We start from the raw sequence: 22,615 nt of genomic DNA, 5'->3' as shown, positions 1-22,615 counted from the left end.
AAACCAATCGGTATTAAGATCGGGGTTGATTGACGGCTGTTACTCCACACTCTGGCCAATCAGACAGTTTGATTTAAAATTCGTGTACGCCTCAATTATCTGGACAAAATAAACACATTTTCTATCCGCTTAGTGAGTCATTTTCTTTGTCCACGGATATTAGGGAACAGGAAAACAAGGTATTAGAAGAAAATGGAGCGTAGCTGATTTAGCATTATTTATTGTGTTTTATAAAGGTTACAGTATCAGTTTCCCCCAAATGAGGTCGTCATTTCACCTGCAGTTAACAGTTAAGTAATAAAAACCCTGCTCGAGCCTACAGCATCGTGACTAAAATCTTTATACACTGATATGATAACTTTAGTTGAAACGAGACAGTATCGAATTCCCAAAAGGACACTCAGATTTGCAGGCAAAGGTAAATATTTCAAACTATTTGCTTCTTGAAACAAGTCACAACCTAAACCATGTAAAAAGTCATACTGAGCAACAGATACTGGCCCAAACATAAATGTGGCTCGAGCTTGCTCAGCCAACATCTCCCCACTGCAGTTTATGCCATGTTTGACTTCTCTGCTTTAAAATATTTTATTATCACACCCAACAAATTCAAAATCCTGCACAGCCAGTTTTCTTAGGCAGAGCCTTAAGAAAAATACTGTTGGAATGATAATCCCTAGGACACGTTTTATTGGCTATACAAGTATTTTCTGTAATCTGCACTATTCCCAGAGAGGCACTAAAACCCTGGCAGCTTGTCAACTACTCTCTGCCAGTAAATCATTTCCCATGAAGGCAATAAATTTTCTCAAGTTACCCATTTATTTTATGCCTCACATGAGGTTGTGTCTAGTTGATATGAAATCTTCCCTGTGTCACATGCTTTCCCAAGCCACACACCATGGAAAATTACAAACAAATCTTAAAAAGCATATATTACAAGTGGATTGTTACATCACCCAGCAAGCAACATAATGATTACAAAGCAAAGCTAAAATTTGACACACTTGTAAAATGGTACGTGCTTGAACTGACTCTGGACTTTACCCATTAAACTTTCTTTGGATGAGGACCTCATTTATCTCCTGATTTCTGCCACTCTGAGACCTTGACCTTATAGTGGCTATTTTTAGAGGATTTGATCCACATGAACTTCCCCTTTTTAGCTTCTAAGGTATAGTGCCAGGGCAAATATTTGACAAGATATTTCTGCAATAGCTGCCTTGGAAAAGTACGTGATGGTTGTCACAACATTTGACACTACGTTGCTTTGCCACAAATATTTGCCACAATAATTCAAAGCTATGTTCATGTAGTACTCTGTTTTTAATGCTTTCACTATCCACCGATTTGGACATTTCTTGCTTTCACACTGCAACTTGGATTTGGATCAAAGGATCCGTTGAAGTACCCTTAGTGTAGTAATATAAAAAAGCATTGCATGGACAGGGTTTTGGCTAAGTAAACTCTGGGTAAATTATTGGCAAGTTCAAATCTAACCTACTTAAACAAAGCGTAGGAGGAATCTTTTCTGGCTTTGATCTGTTCATGCGACCCAAACTGGTTACCTCTGGCCAGACTGAAGGGACAAATATGTTGATTTTTTTTCTCAGTTTTTTGTATTTATTTGAGACTAAAGGTTGACAGCTGCCTATTTTAAAGGGAAGTAAGTGAGTTTTGTACAAAGCACCAATGTATTGATCTGACCACAATGCTGTCCCCTTTAAGTAGAAAGACTCACAGGCCAGCTGATATTGGAAAATGTAGTTGATCATTAACAGGGAGCTTCAATTTATTTTGTTCAGTGATGCTGTTGGGCAGCACTTCACTTCCTTCTAGAAGACAGTGATTATCTATCTGCCTAACCTCTATACACCCATGCTACAGATTTAAGTCCAGGTGAGTCTTTTTTCCAATGTTTTCTGTAATAGAAATATGATTTTGTGCTTTACCAAATTGTTAGAGAAGGTTTGGGGGAATTTGTTGAGTGTGTTTCTTACAGATTTCTTGATTTGTATGAAAGACCAGACCTAATGTTAACCTCATTAGGTGATCTAAGCCATAAATTGATACTGAAGTTTTTTGAAAAATGAAATCTGTTATAAACCTGCAAGCTTCTTTGATTTGAGCATATCGTTATTAACAGTTTCATCTTTCCATCTGAAAAAAATCATTTCACCTGTTAGTGCAGGCTAAGCTTTACAAACCATTTAAATTAGCAGTCCGAACGCTGTAGTCAGAGCATCAGTAGCCGTAATCCGCAAACAGAGAAGAGCTGAGCTTCTGTTCTCTTTATCTCACACGTCAATAATTAAATCATTAGTTAGATAAATGAGCATTACAGGTGTGTTTATCTATGTTGCTATGTAATGTCATGTTTCAGATCAGACTGAAGTTCCACTGAGTCAGGGTCGCCTGTAGGATAATCCACGTATTTGCTGTGCACACCTGATCAGTCAACATCAACGTATATGAGCTGCCAAAAGGTGAGTGGTTCACACAAACGCATACACTCACAGTAAAGCTCATGTCATGCAGGGGCTGAATTATTATATTTCCTTGTTTTCAGTGGGGGTTACACTTCTGTTTGTCACTATCGCTGAAGCACTTGGGTGATTTTCATGCTTTAACTTAAAGGGTTACATTAATTTGGATTTTTAAAACAGTTTCTTCTACACGGAAACTGGGAAAACATTATTTATAAGACACTTCCTGTGTTATAAAAAAAAGTAATTTATTGCTTTTATTGGGGGCACAGTCTGGTGTAGGAAGTTGTTGTCACTGCTTGCATGACTCAAATCAAAAGTTTTCTATTGTGTTGTGTTCTGTTTCATCGTTACATCAGTATAAGCTTTTTCGAGATTATTTCACTTGAAATCCATGAACACCAGGAATAGGAATAGAAAACGCTTATCGATTCTTCTATCATTGTCCTTTTCCTTCTTCCTGCCTTTCACTTATCTCTTCTCTTCTATGTCTCCTCGTCTCTCTTGTTTTTAGGAATCCATGCAGGCATGTCTGTCTTCAAACAGACGAGACTGGCACTGCCCAGTCTGCCTGCAGACGGCCAGATTCCCAGTCCAGACGAACTGCGGCCATTTGTTCTGCGGTACGAGATCCTGCACACATTTACACAAACTGACCAAAATCTTCTCAGACTCTAATTATTTTACACACGCACCCGTTCGCTCCATCATCTGTGATTTGGGCTCACACTTCATGTCTTAGTTTATGCGATTCATTCACTGATCAGTGTAGAAAAAGTGTGCTGTAGCTGTTTCAGGCCCATCTGTTTGGCCCATCTGTTTGGCTTTTAATAATTAACTTTTGCCATGGTCCACCCATTACACTTGTAGATAGAGCAGCAAATGACGAAACACAGTAAGGTATGTGTTCACAGACGATGTGAGATGGAGGTTTTATGCCAGCTACTAGGAAAGCAAAACCTTAACATCATTAACCCAAGTTCATAATTTACACTTTGAACATTAAGGAGTTTTGTGCTATGAGTTGACCTTAGAGGTCCTATAATACATAGAATTATATATTAGGCTAACCATGTAAAAATGTTCAGGTCTTTGCAAATCTCCTTTTAAAAAAGGGCTCTTGTAATTTTTGCTACAGGGTCATTCTACCTTATATTTGCCTGAAAAAAAGAATCCAGGAGAAAGATTGACTTCTCAGTGGGGAATACATTTCAGGTTCTGTCATTTAGGACTTGTTTTTTTTTTATCTAGAAAAATTAGAGCTAGATCCTTCAGTTTTCTGGTGTAAATATCTGGTAACATGGCACTATGAATATAGAGGCTCAAGAGTGGTTAGCATGTAATGACTGTTGAAATCCCTGAAATATTATGTCCAATCTCTACCAGCAGATTTGGAGGCCTAAAGACACCACATTTTTGCAGGTAGAGGACTGATATTTTGTTCACAGCTTCTCATATTCAAGGCACATAATATTCTTTGAAGAATATCCAAAACTTGGGATGGTTTTCTCTCATGTTTCCAATATGAACCTGACACTGAACCATGACTGTGCATAAATGTATTGCTTTAAAAAAAAAACTAAACAGTAGGAGTGAGAACCTGAAATTCTGGATATCTGCAAAATCCTATTAGGAAGTGTTTCTCCTGGAATTTCTTCAGGCAAATCTGAGATGGTCAATTAGATGTTCATATCTGTAACTTTTGAGCAACATTTATGGCATGAATGCACTCATCCAACCTTGATACTATCTGTTATAGATTAAATGACGAGTTAAATAAATAGTTGTGTTTGATTCTGCAGCTCCCTGTCTTATCACCTATTGGAGGCATGGGTCATGGTTAGACGCAATCAGCTGTCCACTTTGCAGACAGAAGGTGCGGTATTCACGTAGTTCTTTTACTGTACATCATAAAAGTGTTACGAGTGTGGACGTGAAATAAAAAAACTTGTAATCTTGCAGGTCAGCGTGCTCTGCCACCTGTTCAACGAGACCCGATCAGACCAGCAGTCAAAAGAAGTTCTTGGAGAAATCACAGCCTACAACAAACGTTATTCTGGAGCTCCACGCAGGGTCAGTACTCTGTTAAAACATCAGTAACATCATTGTACTGCTACTCCCCAACAGCAAACACACGTATCAAAGAGCCAAGAGTACTTTTATTGTTATTATTCTAAGATATCATAAGCCGTGGTATCTATCAGGGTATCTGAAAGGGAAGAAAAGAATTCTTTCATTATTTCCTCGAAGAGTTAGAAACGGGAATAACTCTTATGCAACCTAGTAATTATTGTCCTGTTTAACCAACAGTGATAGACAAAGGAGGTATGAGCTCAACAGCTCACAATGGCACACCTAGAAGCCATGTGACCTTCTTTGTGTGTTTTTATTCCTTTGAAAACATATCCTGTAGTGTTCATGCTTAAGAACTGGAGCTAGTTTTGACTATAAATACATTTAGAATAATTTATTTCTTGCTTTTAAGAGAGACACAAATATAATAAATGCAGCATCAGGAAATCAGCAGAATAGTGTAGAAGTGGTCATTCAAAAATCTTGTGGATCATTTTTGATTGCTCCAACTTGATCCATTTGGTGTCTGGTTGTCTGACTTCTTCCTGCATACTCACTCCTCCAGGTAACAGACTACCTCTGTGACACACCCCTGCTTCTGCAGTTACTGGTTCGTGGCCTGGGCACCATGGGAGGACTCGTGTGGCTGTTTCTGTTCAGGGTTGCTCTGTGCTGCGTGGGGACTGTGATGTCCATCTCCTCCCCTGCTCTGGATGCCGTGTCTTCATCGAGTACCCTAGAAACAGACCCCTCTCTCTGTGGACTGCTAGGTGTCCTGGACGACCTGGTGGTGGTCATCCTGCTCCTTATCTGTGTTATCAATATCAACCAGCAAATAACACCAGAGAGACACCCTGGAAATGCTACCACCTCACAGGGAGTGATGGGAGATTCACTTTAGAGAGCATGAGCAGCTGGAGCGTGGCAGCACAAACTGTTAGACATGGACTTTTATTGAATTTCTTCCTTCTGACTGGATTAGTGGTTAGAAGAATATTGACAACTGCACAGCATGCAACAGTCAAGGTGTTAGAGGTTGTCTGAGCCTCCCCAAATGTGGATTCAGATTCCAGGTGTTTTTGTGAACTGTTTACAGAGTTCATGCTAAAGTCAAACTAAAAATATGACGTTATGCAATGTGTAGGTTCAGATGTGGTTACAAATCCTTAACCCTTCTTGAGTCCTTAAGTATTTGACTTGTCTTTGTTTTCCCTTTTAAAAAAAAAAAAAAAAAAAAATCTACCAGTGTCTATTAACATGCATTGCATCTTTTATATTTTAATAATCTATATTATTTTTTTAGCTTGCGATTTCCCAGAGACACAGATAGGAGTCTTTTGGGTCCATTATATAAAAAACAAAAAGAAAAAAACCCAAACGTGTTGTTCCAGTAAGCTACAGAACATGTGTCACGTCAGTACTGTATTATTGACATCCATGTAAATACTTGACATTGTATAAATTTAAGTTTTTATGGTTTAAATAAAGAATATTTATTGATTTATATAGCTGTCCTTTATCACGTCACACTACACCACTTTTTTTCAGTATTAAATCATTTATTGTTAGCAAGTTCAGTAGTGGATGTTTCAGCAGACCAACACTAATCACACAGACCTGCAGTTTTGTACAATATGCAGATTAAACCTATGGAATTCATGTTTAATCCATAGGTCAATAAAGTATAACAGGCAGAAATAATGCATAAACACCAGCGTACCCCAGTAAGTAAAAAGGTGGGTAACAAAATGTAAACAGACATGACAGTTTCAGGTGACGCCCTACTTTGACAGCACTAGAAACGTGTTAATGGAGGAATATCACTCTTGGTTGCTGCACCAAGAAGCTGCGTTCTTGAACATACGCAGCCAGGGCGAAGGTGTGAGAGAAGGTCTGAAGTCCCTCGGGGCCCAGGGCCACTGCCAGCTCAGGGTGCAGCGCTCCGGGTGGGGCATCATGGCCAGGTGTCTGCCGTCCCTGGAGCAGAGTCCTGCGATACCCTGCGGTGAGCCGTTAGGGTTGAGAGGGTATTCTTCAGTGGGATGACCCTGGTCGTCAAGGTAACGCAGGGGGGCTAGTCCACCAGAAATAATCAGGTCCTGAGCCCGAGAGCTACGGAATTGCACAAGACCTACGGGAGAGAAAAAAGTTAGGGGAAAAATCAATACTAAACACAGGTGCTGATTACAGAGCATACTGACCTGTGACTTGTTAGGCAACCAGATTAATCTTTGATGTTATGTAAGTTTAAAGAGGGGGGCTCATCATTTCTGTACATTTTGCTAGAAAAATGATAAATAGCTCAGTGATTTATTGACGTGTGCAAAATTTTAATGGAAATATATAAAGCTAGAAAATTTTGGCTATGACCACCTTCACTACATACTTTTCTATATTCATAATTCCTTACATTTTGACAAGATCCCAACACCATGGCTGAAAAGCAGGGCCGAACCACGACAGAGCCGCCAACGTGTTTTACAGATGATGTCACAGATTTTCGGTCCAGTTCGTGTGTAATCTGATATACCTCAGCTTTATCCCCCCCACTTCAATTTCCCTTCCTCAAAAATGACTTCTTGTCAGCCAACCTTCCACCGAGACTATTTCTGATGAGGGTTTAGTGAACAGCAGATAGATCAGCTGAAGGGAAACATGTCATCTCTCAGGTCTTATGCCAGGTTTTTGCTTTTCTTTCTCCCATATTTCTTAAGGACATGAATGTCAGCTACTGTTCATTTCCTGCAGATAGCTTTTAAGCCTGCCACATCGTCTTTTGTACTTATCCAGTTTCCGCAAAGTTTTTAAAGACAGTGCATCATGAGAAGATATGCCAAGTTTGCCTTGTTGATGCAAAATACTATTTTATGCCTGTTGAAAATTGAACAGTCATAACATAGTTACAAGCTGTTGTAAGAATAAATGCTACATATGGGTCATTTTAGCCCCTTGATGTTTGGTAGGCAAAGTCATGGTATCTGATCTGATAACATCCTAGCCCTAGGATTTACCCTGTGGGCCAAGTTTGCTCATGTTTGCTTGATCAACTCCTGATCACATATAAAGAATTCATGTCCAAACATCCTGAGTTTTCATGTATTATAGTAAAATTAATTAAATGATCTATCATCATCTCTGAATATTTGAACTCCACAGGATCCTCTAGTGCAGGGGTGGGGAACTCCAGGCCTCACGGGCCAGTGTCCTGCAGGTTTTAGATATCACCCTGGGTCAACACGCATGAATCAAATGAATAGTTCATTACCAGGCTTCTGGAGAACTTCAAGACATGTTGAGGATGTAATTTAGCCATATAAATCAGCTGTGTTGGATCAAGGACACCTGCTAAAACCTGCAGGACACTGGCCCTTGAGGCCTAGAGTTCCCCCACCCCTGCTCTAGTGTCTTCTAAGACAGCGGTCCCCAACCTTTTTTGTGCCACAGACCGGTTTATGTCCAACAATATTTTCACGGACTTGCCTTTAAAGTGTCGTGGATAAATACAACAAAATAAAACCAGTACTGGTACCAAGAAAAAGAAAATTTATTTATAACACACAGGAAAAGACCCATGGAAACCAAGTTAATGATAAAAACAATAACAAATAATGATAAAGGATTTATGGTTTATTATTTATGGTTTTCAGAATAAAAACCCTGAAAACCATAAACTTCACACCCAAGTCTCAACTCTCATGACCTGGTACCAAACGACTCAAAGACCGGTACCGGCCCGGGGGTTGGGGAGGTTGGGGATCGCTGTTCTAAGACACCATTTTTCAATAGAACAGAACTGGTTTGTGGGTACTGTTTTTACAGCTGGTGAGTTTAAGTTAAGCGTAAGTTACCACTGTGATTTAGTTCAGTAAGTTGTGACCCACTGTCATGATACTAAGCTCGCTTGGTTAAACCTGACTACAAATCCTGTAGTAGCAGTAGACCTCTCGTGTTGATCTGACTTTACCTTCTCCATGTGCAACCCAGACTCCCAGCGCTGAGCCCTCCATGCCTCTCAGCCAGATGGATGGAGAGTCCTGGATCCCAACGCTGACAAAACGCGACTCAAACCTGCCAGACTTATTGTGACTCAGCACCACTTCAGATTCTGGAGAGAATAAAAAAGGCAAGACAAAAAACATCAGGATTAAAAATTATTCTAAACAATTCTGTTTTAATTCACTACTAAGTTATTGTGTTGCTTTATTTCAGTCATCACATTTTCAAGAAACATTTCCATGGCTTTCTTTGCATTGTCCTCTTACCCACTCCTTCCTCGCTCTCTCCCACCCAGCCCAGCAAGGCGAGCAGCTGACAGCCATTACATACGCCCAGACTCACTGTATCCTCACGTTGTCGGAAACGATCAAATTCAGCCTTGGCCTTGGGGTTGTAGGCAACAGTAGCTGCCCAACCTTTATGAAAAAGTAATATTGTTACACAGGAAAAAAAGAATATGTACCTCACAGTGGTTTATGTCTGAGTGCGTGCAAGTGCGATTACCTTTAGCTGATCCCAGAACGTCTGCATAGCTGAAACCACCAACAAAGACAACTGCTTTGAAAGGGTCCAGCATTAGTGAGCCAGTGCACAGGTCTTGCATGGTGACATCCCAAACCTACACACACATTTACATTACAAAGTTCAATAATGAACACATGCAACACAGTTTAGATTTAGATGAGCAGATATCTGGTTCATAAGGCTGTCGTTAATGACCTCAAAGCCCGCCATGTACAAGGAGACAGACATCTCTCGATCTCCATTACTGCCCTCCTCTCTGACCACAGCAACACGTGCTAAAAGAGCAGAACAGTTTAAAAAGACAAATTCACAGCGTATTAATAAATGATTATATCTGACAAAACCTGCACAAATCAGCACACTGGGAAATGATGTAAAGTGAAAATATAAAAGCTGAAACAGACTTATAAAGAACCACAGCAATAGATGACAATGCATTACCAGTTAGCGGCTAGCTGTTGCATCATTTCAGTGTTGCTACTAGCAGTTTGAACCACTAGCGAACTGAATAAAATGCTTCAAAGGTTTGTTGTTCTTGGAGGACTTCCCCAGTGGGGATACACCCAACTGTTATGCTAAATTATAGTTTATAGACAATTAAATAACCAAAGAGTGTTTGACTTCATAATAAAAACAACCATTAATTCCAGTTCTGGAGTACAACAAGTTATTGATACCAGGTTGGCTGATGGTGGGCATTTCAGAGGGGTTAAAGGTCAGTTTAAAGTATGGCTGTGTCCTCTTTGATAGCCCCTCCTCCTCCTGTTTAATACACAGCTCATTGGCTTGGAGACGCTCCAGCTGGAAACTCGTGTCCTCCCATATTGCTCTAAGGTCAGGCAGCAGCCCCCTCAGCACCTCCTTTCCATCTACACGGACCCTGACCTGGAAGACAAGTGAGATGAAAGACAGCGGTCATCCCTTACAAACACACAAGACCCGAGTCCATGCCAGGTTTAACGTCTCACCATGGCTTCTGGTCCAAAGCCACATGTTCTGCCGATATGAAGGCACTGGACGCCTGCATCGCTGTATCTTTGACACACAGTTTCTAAATCTGACTGTGAAACCTCCAGAACCAAACCCAGCTCCTCGCTGAACAACAGCTCCATGACTGCACGTGGCAAAAGATTTGAAACTCACAGTTAATTTGCATTATGTATGTGTAATTAACTGGTAAGGAAAGGGAAATAACACATTCAGTCTCTAACCTCCAGCTCCTTGTGAAGTCAATTCAACATCAATCCCACGGTTTCCTGCAAACGCCATCTCTAGCAAGCAGGTAAGAAGGCCTCCGTCACTGACGTCATGACCTGCACTCAGCAGGCGATCTGAAAGGACACAAAATAGATTCCATGTTGTTGTTGTTCTTATTTTTTTAGGAGCTTTTCAAGCCACTAGGTGGCTCTCTCGTCACAGTGCAGAGCTGTGGCTGTGCAGTAAGAATTTAATGGAATATTTAAACAAAACTGAAGAAGAAAAAAAAAAAAAAACACTGGAGAAAACTTTGCTCGCAGTATAAGTCGCTGCCAACCTTTTCCCTCTCCGTGGCAAGGAGATGTTTTCCCTGTGCAAACTGACCGTGTATGAGTTTCTGAGTGGTGTTGAAACAGGCTGTCAATAGTTCTGGCTGGTCCAGGTCAGGAGAGCAGTCTCCCAGCTGGCTGTAGCACTGAGCCAGGGCAGAGCCTCCCAGACGATGATGGCCTGGACTGAGAGGAACCCACAACAACACGCCTGCAGACAGAGGACAAAAAGTCAGAGGCAGGCCATCTGTTACTGAGAGTACGATGTGCGTAGCGTGAGTGAGAGAAGCATGAAAATAGAAATTAAAAGCTCTAAATAAGGAAAACTAACTTATTTTTTATGCCATTAAAACACTGACAGATTTGAATCTTGGTGTGTGCGTTATACCTTTGCCATCTGGATCCTCGAGATCAGGCGTCACAGTAGCAGTGATGTCAGGGCAGACAGCATATGCTGAAATAACAAGAGCACCTGAAAAAGAAGCAGAGCGAAAGCTAAGTTTAGACAGTTCACACACACACACACACACACACACACGCACGCACACGCACGCACGCACACGCACACACACAGAGTACCTGGAGCTTTGACCGTCTCTTTTCCAACTCTAGCAGCCATGCTCAGAGAGTCCTTGCCTCCATCGATGGCCACTCCCAGCTGACCCATGACTGCACACATGGCTTTGCAGGCTTCCCACAGGCATGCCCCCTCTCCAGGTAGCTTAGCAGCCCACATCCAGTTACCACTGCACTTCACATCCTGACAAGATTAAAATAATAATAATAATAATAAAATTCTAATAATTACATCATGTTGGGATTAAAAATACACCTTTTTACATTTTTGCATATCTGCGATATATTAATTAAGCTTGTTTGTTTCTGCACATTTACTCACCTTTAGTTCTGTTACCCTTGCAAACACCAGATTGGTCAGAGCCTCACCCACAGCCATGCGAGCCCCTGCTGCAGGACACACCAGCCCTTTAATTGGCTGCTCCCCAATGGCTGTTGCTGCTCCCCCTAGGCTGAAAGGTGATAGAGCAACAACAGCCACATCGGCCAATGGGGTGTGAAGAGGGCCGACACACTGTTGCTGGGCAACCAACCCAGTCACAGACCGGTCCACCTGATGGAGGGAGAGAGAGACAACAGAGAGAATCACAGTGTCTGCACAAGTTATTTCTAAAAACAAGAGACTGTAAGACGGGTATATACACACACACCTTGTTGGTCAGGTAGCGTTTGGACGCCACAGCAGGCAAACGTAAAACTCTGTGCAGAGCATCTTTGACAGTCAGCCCAGCAGGAAGACTCAGTGTTTGATGATTCAGGGCCAGTGACTCCACCTTAAACTCCTTCTGCGGCATCTTTCCCAGAACCCACTCCAGCTGCAGGTCCACAGGACAACGCCCGCTGTCTGCCACATCGCCACTTCCTCCCTCATCATGGACCAGCACAATCTGAGTGAGAAATCAGTAATTCACTGAGCATGGATCTTACTCAGTGAGACACTTGTGGCATTATGACCTAGCCAACAAGGTGAAATGACCGGTATGATAGATGTGCATGTATTGACTCGAGCCAGTCTAAAACGTGCCTTGCCGTCTCCTGTGATGTTTCCCACAAAGTCAACAGGACACTTCTCCCTTTGACACACCCTCTCCAGGAAGGACCGGTCTGATGGCTGCAGCAGGAGGGCATTGCTCTCCTGATACTCGGCCCCCCACAGCTCCAGCACACTCAGTGTGGGGTCACCTTTCTACAACACAAAGCATAAAAAAAAAATCCAGACATTTATCCTGTTGGATTCAAAAGAAAATACAAGAAATGTGTTTAAAAACACAAACAGAAAGCTGTGCTCATGTGGTGATTACCTTGAATCTACTGCAGTATATCACAGCTCCTGCTGGCTCACTGAGCTCCTTGAGCACATTACCTAAAAAAAATGAGAGTATAGGTTCAATACCTTGGTTTTTCTCTCATTTCTAAGCTTTATATAACCTCTTAAAGAAGCCACATTTTCCTCACCATTTCCTCCTGCCCCCTGATCATGTATACTGCAGATTGGATTTCCACCGCTTCTTTCCAGGCATGCCCTGAGAGCACGGTTCATCTTTTGCTCCATCTCAGCATCTCCCCTCTGGACAGCACCCAGATCCCTGTCGCTGGAGTTGTCCCCCTGGACCTACAAGTTTACATGTACTTAAATACTGAAAAACATTCACGTCACATGAGGTCATTGATTAATTGTAGTGTCCATACTTGAACAGAAGAGGCTGCTCCTCCTCCTACACCGATCCTGTACACCGGCCCTCCGATCTTCACCACCTCCATTCCTGATGGACAGCAGAGCGGCAGAGAGTCTCTGTGAGTCACTGATCAATGTGTGTAAATATAGCCTCCGAATTGATTAATGTCATTTCACACAGTGTGTTAAAGCATCACCAGGCTCTGGCGCTTCTTTCTTCACGTGTATATCTTCGATAGAACCAAGACCACCACTGAACATGATCGGCTTAATCCACTCCCGTCGCTCCCCATTAGCCAGCCGCATGCCGAAGGAACGAGCAAAGCCTAAAGGAGGGTTAGATGTTAAAGCAGTGCCGAAATAATTCAATAGTCATTCATAAATTTGTACATTTACGTTAGAAAACAGGTTACAGATTTACAGATGCAATGTTTTTGGGAAGCAGTCTAAGGAAAAGAGACAAAATGAATTTTCTGCAAAAACAGTGATAATATTGGATTTGTATCCTTGTTTAAACGTATGTGTTTAGTGTGTACTTGCAGGTCTTCCTACCCGAGAGGACAGGTTCTCCAAACTTGTTGCCGTAGTCCGACGCTCCATCGCTGGCTTCAATGGCCACCTGCAGGGGAGGGGCAAAGGTGGAGGGATACTCCCATCCCTCTCCTTTACATTCCCATGGGAGATCATATCCTACAGAGGAAAAGGCATGTTGGCTCAAGGTCAGTTTCTGTGCAGCACAGTCCAACCAGGTTTTACGTTATTAACAAAAACGCATCTTTTTTATGTTTGGCATGGTGTGCCTCAGGGTTTCATTACTGGACCATTATCCATTTTCTGTATAGATGCCGTGCATGTGGCAAATCATTCAAGACTTTCAGATTCTTTTTCACTGTTATCCAGATGACATCTAGGTTTATCTAAATGAATCTGGTAAAATTCTTCAATTTTACCTTTAAAGAGAGAATTTTTATACTTTAATGAAACCACCTTTTTACTTTCCTGAACTGGCAATTCACTGATCAACACCAAATTCTAACCAAAACCATTTTAGCATCCTCACATGGTGTCAAAATGACTCATGGATAAAAACTATATTTAGGTATTTAAAGCTTTTACTTTGTAGTGAAGACTTGTGATATATTATAATAACTCTAATATGTGGATTTTAATTTGTTGTCCTGTAGGTTTTAAAGCAGCGGCCCCCAATCCCCGGGCCATGGACCGGTTCATGAGTCGTTTGGTACCGGGGCGCAAGAGTCGAGGCTCGGGTGTGAAATTTATGGCTTTCAGGGTTTTTATCGTTAACTCTGGTTCTCTGGGTCTTTTCCCGTATTGTAGTTGTGTGTCTTATTTCGAAAGAAATGTTTACGTGTTACCATAGCAACCAGAGAGCATTAAGGGGGAGAGAGGAGGACGTTACTCTCAATGTTGTTGCCGCATTTCAGGAAGACGCTGCTAAAAAAGTTAGACAGTGAATTCACGTTTATTATTATATTTACAAAATACCACAGTTTTTGTCTTGGTCGTATCATTTATTGTGTTGTATTTATCCGCGATACCTTAAAGGCCGTATCCGCTCCGTGAAAATATTGTCTGAGATTAAACCAATTCGTGTCGCAAAAAAAAGTTGGGGACGGCTGTTTTAAAGCATGCCCTTTAAAATTAGATGTATAGAGTCTTGGACCTGGTATGTGCAGGTTCCCGAAGCAGTATCCCGCAGTGCCAACAATGACGTGGCCTCCTCGTCCGGCACTCTGGACATCTCTGATACGACCACCAGTCCCTGTGGTTGCTCCGCTGAACGGTGATACACCTAAAATGTCCATGCAGCTCAGGATTAATCTCAGGTAAAAACAGAAACTTGCATTTTAAATAAGTCCAAAACTTTTTGCGCCCTAACCAGTCGGGAAGTTGTGCGTCTCTGCTGTGAAGATGACATGTCTTAGTGATCGCCGAGTCTCATACGGGCTCGCTTGGGATGGGTCTTTTGGGTAAATGAACTCAAGCTCCATGCCTTTGATGCCACTGAACACACACACACAAAATTTACAGTGAGCCAAAATAGACAGACACACTCACAAGTGTGCTCGCCCCTGCTGTTGCCACTACTACCTGCTGTTGTCGCAGAACTTGATGACGTTGTTCTGGTTGCTGTGCTGCTGCGTGTCCATTATGAGGCTGAAAAGAGTCTCCTTCTGCTCCTTCCCGTCGATCACCATCCGCCCCCGGAAGAACCAGTGACGACTGTGCTCACTGGGAAGGACAAAGAAAGCCTTGCAGCGTATGAACACCAAAAACACACAACACACAGAGCAGTCCTGCCAATCTGTTCACTGCAGACAACCCCACCTATTGGACTGGGCCAGGTCAAAACATTCCACACTGGTGGGGTTCCTTTCAATCCTCTGGAACATCAATGTGTAGTAGTCCAGATCCCAGGAGTCAAAGGCCAAGCCTGCACCAACCACAAAAGTGCATACATAAAGTTTCTCAATACTGAAAAAACAACCACATGGCATCACCCGATCATTTAAAGAGCAATGAGTAGTTTCCATCCATTTACTATTGATTCAAAATGTGCTCTTCTAAAAAGGTGCACAGCACTTCGGTCAGCATTTCTTCCCCTGAATTGTGCTCTATAAATAAACTTGGAAAAATATCATTTAACCCTCGGGCGAAATAAAAATCAATCGACACACATTCAACAACTCAACACATTCAACATTCGACTCACATTCATCGACATGCATTCAAACATGCTTCAAAACACAACAAAGCCGACAACTCTGAGATGGTTTTGGCTCGTGTATACATAAATTTGATCACTTCCACTGCACTTAAACTTAAGCAGTACTTAGCATGAATACATTACAATTAGTATTCCAAGGATCCACACTGCATAACAAACTTGTGTCCCGTCTATTAAACACCAAAATACTGAGTGTAAAATTGATTTCATAAGGATTCAAAGCCGCTGTAGTCAGAACAAATTCCACATATACCTCTTTTTAATTATCTCCTCAATTCACCAGCCGAGCATGGGAGCGCCTACAAAGTATGTGCACTGAAATGATTCTCATTCCTTTGAGCTGCTTGTGAATGTTAATGAAGCTGAGCGAATAAGCAGAGCATGAACATAAGAACGCACGCCACGTTCTGTCACTGTGGCTGGTGTCAGTCTGAAACCTGTTCACATTATTAGGAAGAAATAATCCCTCAGCGTGCAGACACATGAAATGCTTTACAGTTCTGGGTCATTACACAGAAAATCGCCGTTACGCACAGATGACAGAACTGACTTTTTCGTATGGCTGCAGAAATTATTTTTACTGTGGGCCGTAACTGCAATCTTAATCATTTTAGTAAGTCAGAAATCATCACATAATTATTGAGCTTGTTTTTGCAGGAGATTTCCATGAACTTTAAATATTATTTAAAGGAAAAATTAAGGAGTTGGAAGAGAAAACAGGGTCGTCTGGTCAAACAATAGCAACTGGCCATTTCTGTCAGCCTACAGCTTTCACCACAGTGTGACTGCAGCTCCAGGTCGGCGAATAGAAGATCATGTTACAACCGGCTCATAAACCCGAAGGAGAGAGACCGAGTGAGACATACTGGAGTGCTTTAGCATTCAAAGCTAAACTAGGAATTTTAAAATTGACTGTAAAACTAACAGAGAGTGAATAAAGATGCAAGTCATCTCTTCCTAGAAACAGGTAAAATATGTGCAGCTGCATTTTGGACAGACTGCAACAGATGTTAAAGATGGTTAGTTAAGAGCGGTAAATAGCAATAATTAAAGTAAGAAAAGATAAAACCAAGAACGATTTGCAACAATTGCACCTTAGAAATGACACACCTTAACTTAACAATGATCCTTAAATAAAACCAGTGTCACTAGGGAAACAAAAATGATTTTAATGTGTGATTAACCGCTGCATCCAACTTTTTCTAGGAAAAAAACTTAACTGTTTTTATTATCTTATACAGTAATGTCTCAAGCCACTTCTAATTTATTTGTATGTTAATGTAAATATAGTATATTAGTAAAAATAGAGTCTGTACAGTTTTAAAACTCAGTATTTGGTATGAACACCTTTGTTCTTCAACACAGCTTAGGCAATGAAAATCAAAGACCTTTGAGTGTTTTCTGCCTTTAGTTGATGACAAGATGATCTCACAGTGTTCAGTGATGCTGAGGTCAGGGCTCCGGGAAGGCCAGTCCATGACTGACAGCGTTTTCTGCTTTTACACATTTCAGATACAATTCACCTTTTTTTTTTTTTTTAGGTCTGCCAATAAGTCATTTGTTCTCCAGTTTACTCAAATTGTTTAAGGACAAATTACACACTATGCTGAAATACGCCAAATTTTTAGTTAATAGCTCTTTAAGAATCACCTCATGGGTACAAAAATACCATTTTATGCCTGTAAAACTGTTATCTTTGGGATTTTATGACATACTGCTTGTAACAAAGCACTTAAAGATAAAAAATAAACTAATAAGTCGTAACTGGACTAAGCACTGGTTCAGTCCCTTGTTTTCTGTGTAATACAAACCTTAACAAACAAACTAACTAACAAAGAAAATGGTCAGGTACAAGGACTAAAAACTTTTAGTCAACCAGAAACAAACAAACAAAAATCTCGGCTTCAAATATCACTCAGATCAGTTTATTCAGTCCTTCAATCGAGCGAGCCTTTATCTCTTTAGGGTTTTACATTAGACACACACATGCACGTGCAAGATAATCAGCAGCATCACTGCCGTCCTGTGACTTCAACCAGCTAAGTAATAATGTCATGCATCATGTGACATTATTAGCAGTGTACTCACAGACCATTGTAAAACTGAGAAGCAGCATAAAGGAAGAGCAGACAATGAGAAGAGAGGCAGGTCACAGTTCATTAAATGCAATAAAAGACTGATTGAGGAAAGTAAAAGCAGAGATTAAAACAGGATGAGGCTCAATAATGCTACATTAATTAAGAGAGCCCCAGTAAGGAAACTCTATTAAAGTGTAAAAAAATTAAAAAATGAATAAATTCTCACCCAGCTCATCATTAGCGCTCTCCAAGGCTGCGCGACCCTTCCCCAGGATGTCCACGTCGAACACCGCCTGAGGTTCTGTTTCCACAGTGAAGGAGGTGATGGGGTGTTGATAGATGCACTCCGTCATGCTGTCATACAGACACTCAATCAGCTTCTTCATATCTCCACTGATTTCACTCACACTCTGCTCGGTCTTGGGCTGAAGCGGAGACAGACAGTTCACATTAGATCCAGAAAATGAAGTCGCGAAAGAAAAAGAAAAATATATATATGTAGATTTTTCTCTGTGTGTGTGTGTTAACACCTTGATGAGAAACCTGCGCGACAGCTCGACTCGGGTGACGTTAGTGAGACCGGCACTCTGGCAGATGGACACAGCGTTAGTGGACCAGGCAGTGGAGAAGTTCAACCTGAAAATATAACATAAAAGACTTTTTTATAATGTAGACTTTCTCTCATATGAACGATTTAAAGAATTATTTTAATTAAAACTGTACCATATGTTTCCCTATTTACTTTTAAGTCAGGCTCGCCTACAGTCTGTGCAGCACTTTTAAAGATTTCCATATTACTTACCCTTGGTCACAGTGAACACCTGCCTAACATTGTTCAGTACAGACAGTATTTATTTTAATGTATGCGACAGGAAGTCAAAAACGTCTTGGCCAGAACCCTCACGGCCTGGCTTGTTTGCAGTTTACCAGTTTGACTTCTTTGTTTCTGTATTTCATAACCATAAGTTCTCATTTCACTAACTGGAATCTTATTCATACAGTATGACAATGTCTAAGGCAGGAGAAAAAAAAGAGAAAAAAAGTGGGGGAATACATAATCAAAGAATAGAGTACAAATAGAAATGCACAATATATCGCCAACTGCCAAGAAAACAAACATACAGAACCTGGAACACAAACATTTGAAAATGCAGAGATACAGATTTGTATGTTTCTTTCAGTTCCATCTTCTTGCAGCTTGTAATCGCGACCTGCTGCCTGGAACTGCAATATCTGAACCATTGTAGTTAGAGAGGTGCTGTGGATCTCAAAGAAGAACAAGGACTAGCAGTCCCAGCTGCAATCCAAAAACAGTGGAGCTGGATGTCGGATCCTCACTGGTAAAGCAGCTGATTTCTAAGGATTCACATGGAAAGGCCAGGACTAGCTGCTTGGCAGTGACTGAACTTTCAAAATAAGAGCAGTGATTGCCTGGTCAATCAACTGCAGATGGCATCTGTGTGTTTTGTGCTAAGCAAAAAGACTGTGAGATGCAAATGAATTATCTCTAAAAACCAGGCAGCAGTACCTGGGCCCGATCTCCACCAGTTTCTCCCCACTGCCCTCTGTGAGGTTTGGTTTCTCAGACAGCGGCTCTGCGTGCAGAGGATGACGAAACAACCAGAGTAGAACCCCCTTCTGCTCAGCGCTGAGACTCTCACAGCCTGCAGGAGAAAAATCACAGCAGGACAAAACATTATAAACAGATATAAATGTGACATTTTAAGTGGGAGACTAGTAAAAAACCTTTAAGGTGAATTCAGTGACTTTAATGCTCATTCTATCCACATCCATAATAATTAGCATCTTCAAGGCCTGTTACACACTCACCTGTCAGTTCCACATTGTAGCACAGCTCAGTCGTGACTAACAGATGTGGGTAGAGCTTGGCTGCCCTCTGTAAGGCCCGACTATTCAGAGCTTCATTACTGTAGAACCTCACGACAGCCATGACTGATGAAGAGATACACAAATCCAGTTTAAAGGCAGAGGGTAGTGCATTAGTCAAATCAATTGTAGAGGGTCAAAGAAGGTGAATTTTAGGGATCGTTTCTCAATAGAATTGATTTAGCCTATTACTAACTGCATTTTCTGAAGTAACGAGTCATTACATCAGAGTCCAAAGTATAAAATTGATGACCAATATTAAGTATGCCCTCTCAAATCTTCTCACTGAGGCCGACCCTTGTTTCCAGATCGATTCAGGTCAAGACAAACCAATAATGAGATAGCAGGCCACTCGTAATACTGCAAAAAGCCTACAACTCCAACACCTCTGCAAGACCTCAGAGAGCCTGTGAAAGCCATCTCTCAGTATATCAGTGTAATCTATGTTTAGATATGGCACTTTTAAAAAGCTTTAAGAGCTTTAAATGTTTTGATTACAAGCCATTAGCTGTAGCAGGATTGGGCTACACTTCATCTGAACCCAAACAGGAAAAAGAAGTGGAGTCCTGCAACATGCTATGTTGCCCTGATTTCATCATCATGGAGTCAGCGATTTAATGAAGTGATAAAAGAAAGAGGAGGGAGGCTGAATCTGCACGTTTTGTGCCAAGGACCTCAAAAGCACACAGAACAGAGAGGATGTTACCAGACAAATTCTCACTCTGGCTTAGGCTTTTTCTTAAAGTAAGGTGAACATGAGTCTTTGTTTGATTTTCAGCAAGATTACACAAACTACAGAGGTGAATTTCATAAAATTTGCTGGAAAGGTGGAACAGGAGCTAAAAGAAAGAACGTTGGTACAGATCACTTTATTTTAATTTGAAATTCTAAGAATTTACATTAGCAGAAAACACACTGAAATCTAATTTTCATTTACTGTACATTAAGTTCAAAACAAATAAAAACTATTAATACTGCATAATCTCAATTTATTTGTAGTTTCTAAAAGTTTTCGGTCCACTGTACGTTTGAGTCAAAAGGAGAAAAATGTAGCAAATCGTCACAGAAAGCCAACGATATCAGCATGTTGAACATACAACCCAGGGACCACAACAAAGTTTGAAAGTTGTATTCAAGTCAATAACTATTCCAATTTTTAATTACAAAAAAAGTTAATCAATTTTTGGTAAAACATCTGGAAAAATTCTAGATCCAGACTCAAGTTGTTTGAATTATAAACATGTAAAACACTTTTGCTAGGTTAGAAAACCAACATGTGAAGGTTTTCTGTGACCTATAATCTACATGTACTGACACATGTGCAGAGAATAAGTTTTTTTCCTTCACATAAGACATTCTGGACTCCCCTAAAGAAAAATGAGCAGTACCCTATCACTCATTAAAAATATTCTAATTAAAAAATAATTCATGTCATCAGATTTTCAAGAGATAAGAGATGTTTGTCATTAACACTCGCGATTTCATGGTTTCAAAAGTATTTATTCACTTTTTTATATATATTTGCTGTGGCTCAGGTGAACTTTCTATTTAGACTTAATAAAACCTACATTACAATAATAAATGCAGAACTATGTCCAATATAAAATCACACACACAAACTATCCCGACAAATAGCCCACTGATTGTATGCATATTGCAGGTCACACACTGCACGGTCAGGAGTTTTCTGTTATGCGCTTAACACGCTACAAACTGCAACCCCCTTCAACACACACACACACACACACACACACACACACACACACACACACACACCTCTGTGTCAACACTGACTGTAACACAACAACGACACATTATAAGGGATACAACTTCTTAATAAGTGACTCGTGCCTAAACAGAGCTGGGGGAGTTTTCCATGTTTCCTGTGTGGAAGCTAAGCGGCTAAAAGGCAGCAGAGTTAGCAGAAAGCACGTTAGCTAACTTACGTGCAGCAGCAATTACGCTGTCTGGGATCAAACCTGGTCTCTGCTGGAGTCCCGGAGTAACTTCTGCTCCTGCAGGACGGACTGAAAGCGGCTGGGTTAGCTGCGGTCTGCACACTGATTGACTGACTGACTGAATGGATGGAAGGATGGCTGGACCTCTGCACCCACGTGTGATCCACTCAAACTGCAAGACGCATGCGCAAGTGGGAATGGGTGTTGTAGCAAAAAATGATTTCCAGTATTTGCTCAAAGACGATCGCCAGTATTCAAACTGTGGTAAATTACTTGTTGGCTTATAATCTGCCAATTTTATCTCATATTTCATCCATACTGAATGATATCAGCTCATTTTGAGCAACAGTGAACTTTCCTGTCACAAGGTAGAAGCTGGAATCTGCTTTTTGTGTTTTGTTTTGTTTTGGCAAAGTGATTTCTATTTATCCTTTATTTATTCAGGGTAAAAGTCTCATTGGCATTAAAAATGTCTTTTTCAATCGAGTTCTGGCCAAAGAGGAGCAGAAATTGCACAACAGTCCTATAAAGATATTTTAAGTGGCCAAAAAAGGACAAAAGGAGGATAATGCTTTCAAAACAGGTTATTTCTTTATTTTATATAAATCCTATTTGTAAATCCTGTTGATGGCAGTCTGTTTATCATTATCAGCAAACATACTTGATATAATATGATATAATAAAAACAGTTCTCATGGCAAAAGTTTCGGCAATGTCAGTGAATTTTGGGAGGCATCGAACTTTTAATGTGAAAACTGCCAACAGGGAAGCAACTTGTTAATTATTTTTTTCTTTTCTTTTTAAAATGTCTAAAACACCTGAAAACAATCCTTTTATTTAAAATGATTCAGAACAAGCTGAAATTAATAGAACTGGGGGGGGGGAGCATGTCATTTAGATCTTCATGCTGGAAAACTTTGGGGGTTTACTTTGACTATTAATCTTAGTATTTCTAACATCCTGTCGAACTGTATACAGCTCAAGGGAGCCAATTACTGTTTTCTTTATTTCTTCTCACATAAACTCTCCCTGCACATCTTTCCTGCATCTTTGTGGCAAAAATTCAACAAGGTGCTGAAAAAATTC

General features: G+C 40.8%; 2 protein-coding genes across 4 annotated transcripts; one reads left to right on the top strand and one right to left on the bottom strand.

Annotated features, from left to right (window-relative positions):
- Positions 1-136: 136 nt before the first annotated feature.
- On the top strand, positions 137-6,063 carry si:dkey-183n20.15 (RING-HC_RNF170 domain-containing protein). Of its 3 annotated transcripts, none has more exons than XM_039607105.1 (7): positions 137-289; positions 1,806-1,899; positions 2,384-2,486; positions 3,001-3,109; positions 4,289-4,362; positions 4,449-4,559; positions 5,125-6,063. In XM_039607105.1, the coding sequence occupies exons 3-7, from the start codon at positions 2,472-2,474 to the stop codon at positions 5,458-5,460; spliced, it is 645 nt and encodes a 214-aa protein (XP_039463039.1). In that variant the 5' UTR covers positions 137-289; positions 1,806-1,899; positions 2,384-2,471; the 3' UTR covers positions 5,461-6,063. The 3 variants fall into 3 exon arrangements, with proteins under 3 accessions (XP_039463039.1, XP_031609497.1, XP_039463040.1); XM_031753637.2 differs by having other exon boundaries at positions 139-418; XM_039607106.1 differs by lacking the exon at positions 1,806-1,899 and having other exon boundaries at positions 139-418.
- A 34-nt stretch (positions 6,064-6,097) lies between these two features.
- On the bottom strand, positions 6,098-21,850 carry pfas (phosphoribosylformylglycinamidine synthase). The gene is made up of 28 exons (XM_031753635.2): positions 21,518-21,850; positions 19,515-19,637; positions 19,213-19,348; positions 18,215-18,320; positions 17,911-18,109; positions 15,207-15,312; positions 14,970-15,110; positions 14,758-14,882; positions 14,542-14,670; positions 13,410-13,547; positions 13,055-13,183; positions 12,872-12,945; positions 12,638-12,794; positions 12,484-12,545; positions 12,207-12,368; positions 11,833-12,069; positions 11,505-11,735; positions 11,186-11,366; positions 10,995-11,078; positions 10,662-10,817; positions 10,292-10,411; positions 10,049-10,194; positions 9,758-9,965; positions 9,276-9,355; positions 9,060-9,174; positions 8,822-8,971; positions 8,524-8,664; positions 6,098-6,690 (listed from the first exon to the last, which is right to left on the bottom strand). Exons 1-28 carry the CDS (start codon positions 21,840-21,842, stop codon positions 6,380-6,382), a joined length of 4,272 nt encoding a protein of 1,423 aa, XP_031609495.2. The 5' UTR covers positions 21,843-21,850; the 3' UTR covers positions 6,098-6,379.
- Positions 21,851-22,615: the final 765 nt, after the last annotated feature.

This window comes from Oreochromis aureus, linkage group 23 (assembly GCF_013358895.1).
Source record: "Oreochromis aureus strain Israel breed Guangdong linkage group 23, ZZ_aureus, whole genome shotgun sequence".
NCBI lineage: Eukaryota > Metazoa > Chordata > Actinopteri > Cichliformes > Cichlidae > Oreochromis > Oreochromis aureus.
Note: the sequence above shows the minus strand (reverse complement) of the source record. Positions and strands in the feature narration are given on the sequence as shown.

Excerpts from the sequence above, each read along its gene's own strand:
- si:dkey-183n20.15 (XM_039607105.1), top strand. Across the intron at positions 3,110-4,288 it reads CTGCGGCCATTTGTTCTGCG|CTCCCTGTCTTATCACCTAT; the intron begins GTACGAGATCCT and ends TTGATTCTGCAG. Across the intron at positions 4,363-4,448 it reads GTCCACTTTGCAGACAGAAG|GTCAGCGTGCTCTGCCACCT; the intron begins GTGCGGTATTCA and ends GTAATCTTGCAG.
- pfas (XM_031753635.2), bottom strand. The coding sequence starts at position 21,842 with ATGAAATATGAGATAAAATTGGCAGATTATAAGCCAACAAGTAATTTA. Across the intron at positions 11,736-11,832 it reads AACGCTACCTGACCAACAAG|GTGGACCGGTCTGTGACTGG; the intron begins GTGTGTGTGTAT and ends TCCCTCCATCAG. Across the intron at positions 8,665-8,821 it reads AGAGAGCGAGGAAGGAGTGG|AATCTGAAGTGGTGCTGAGT; the intron begins GTAAGAGGACAA and ends TATTCTCTCCAG.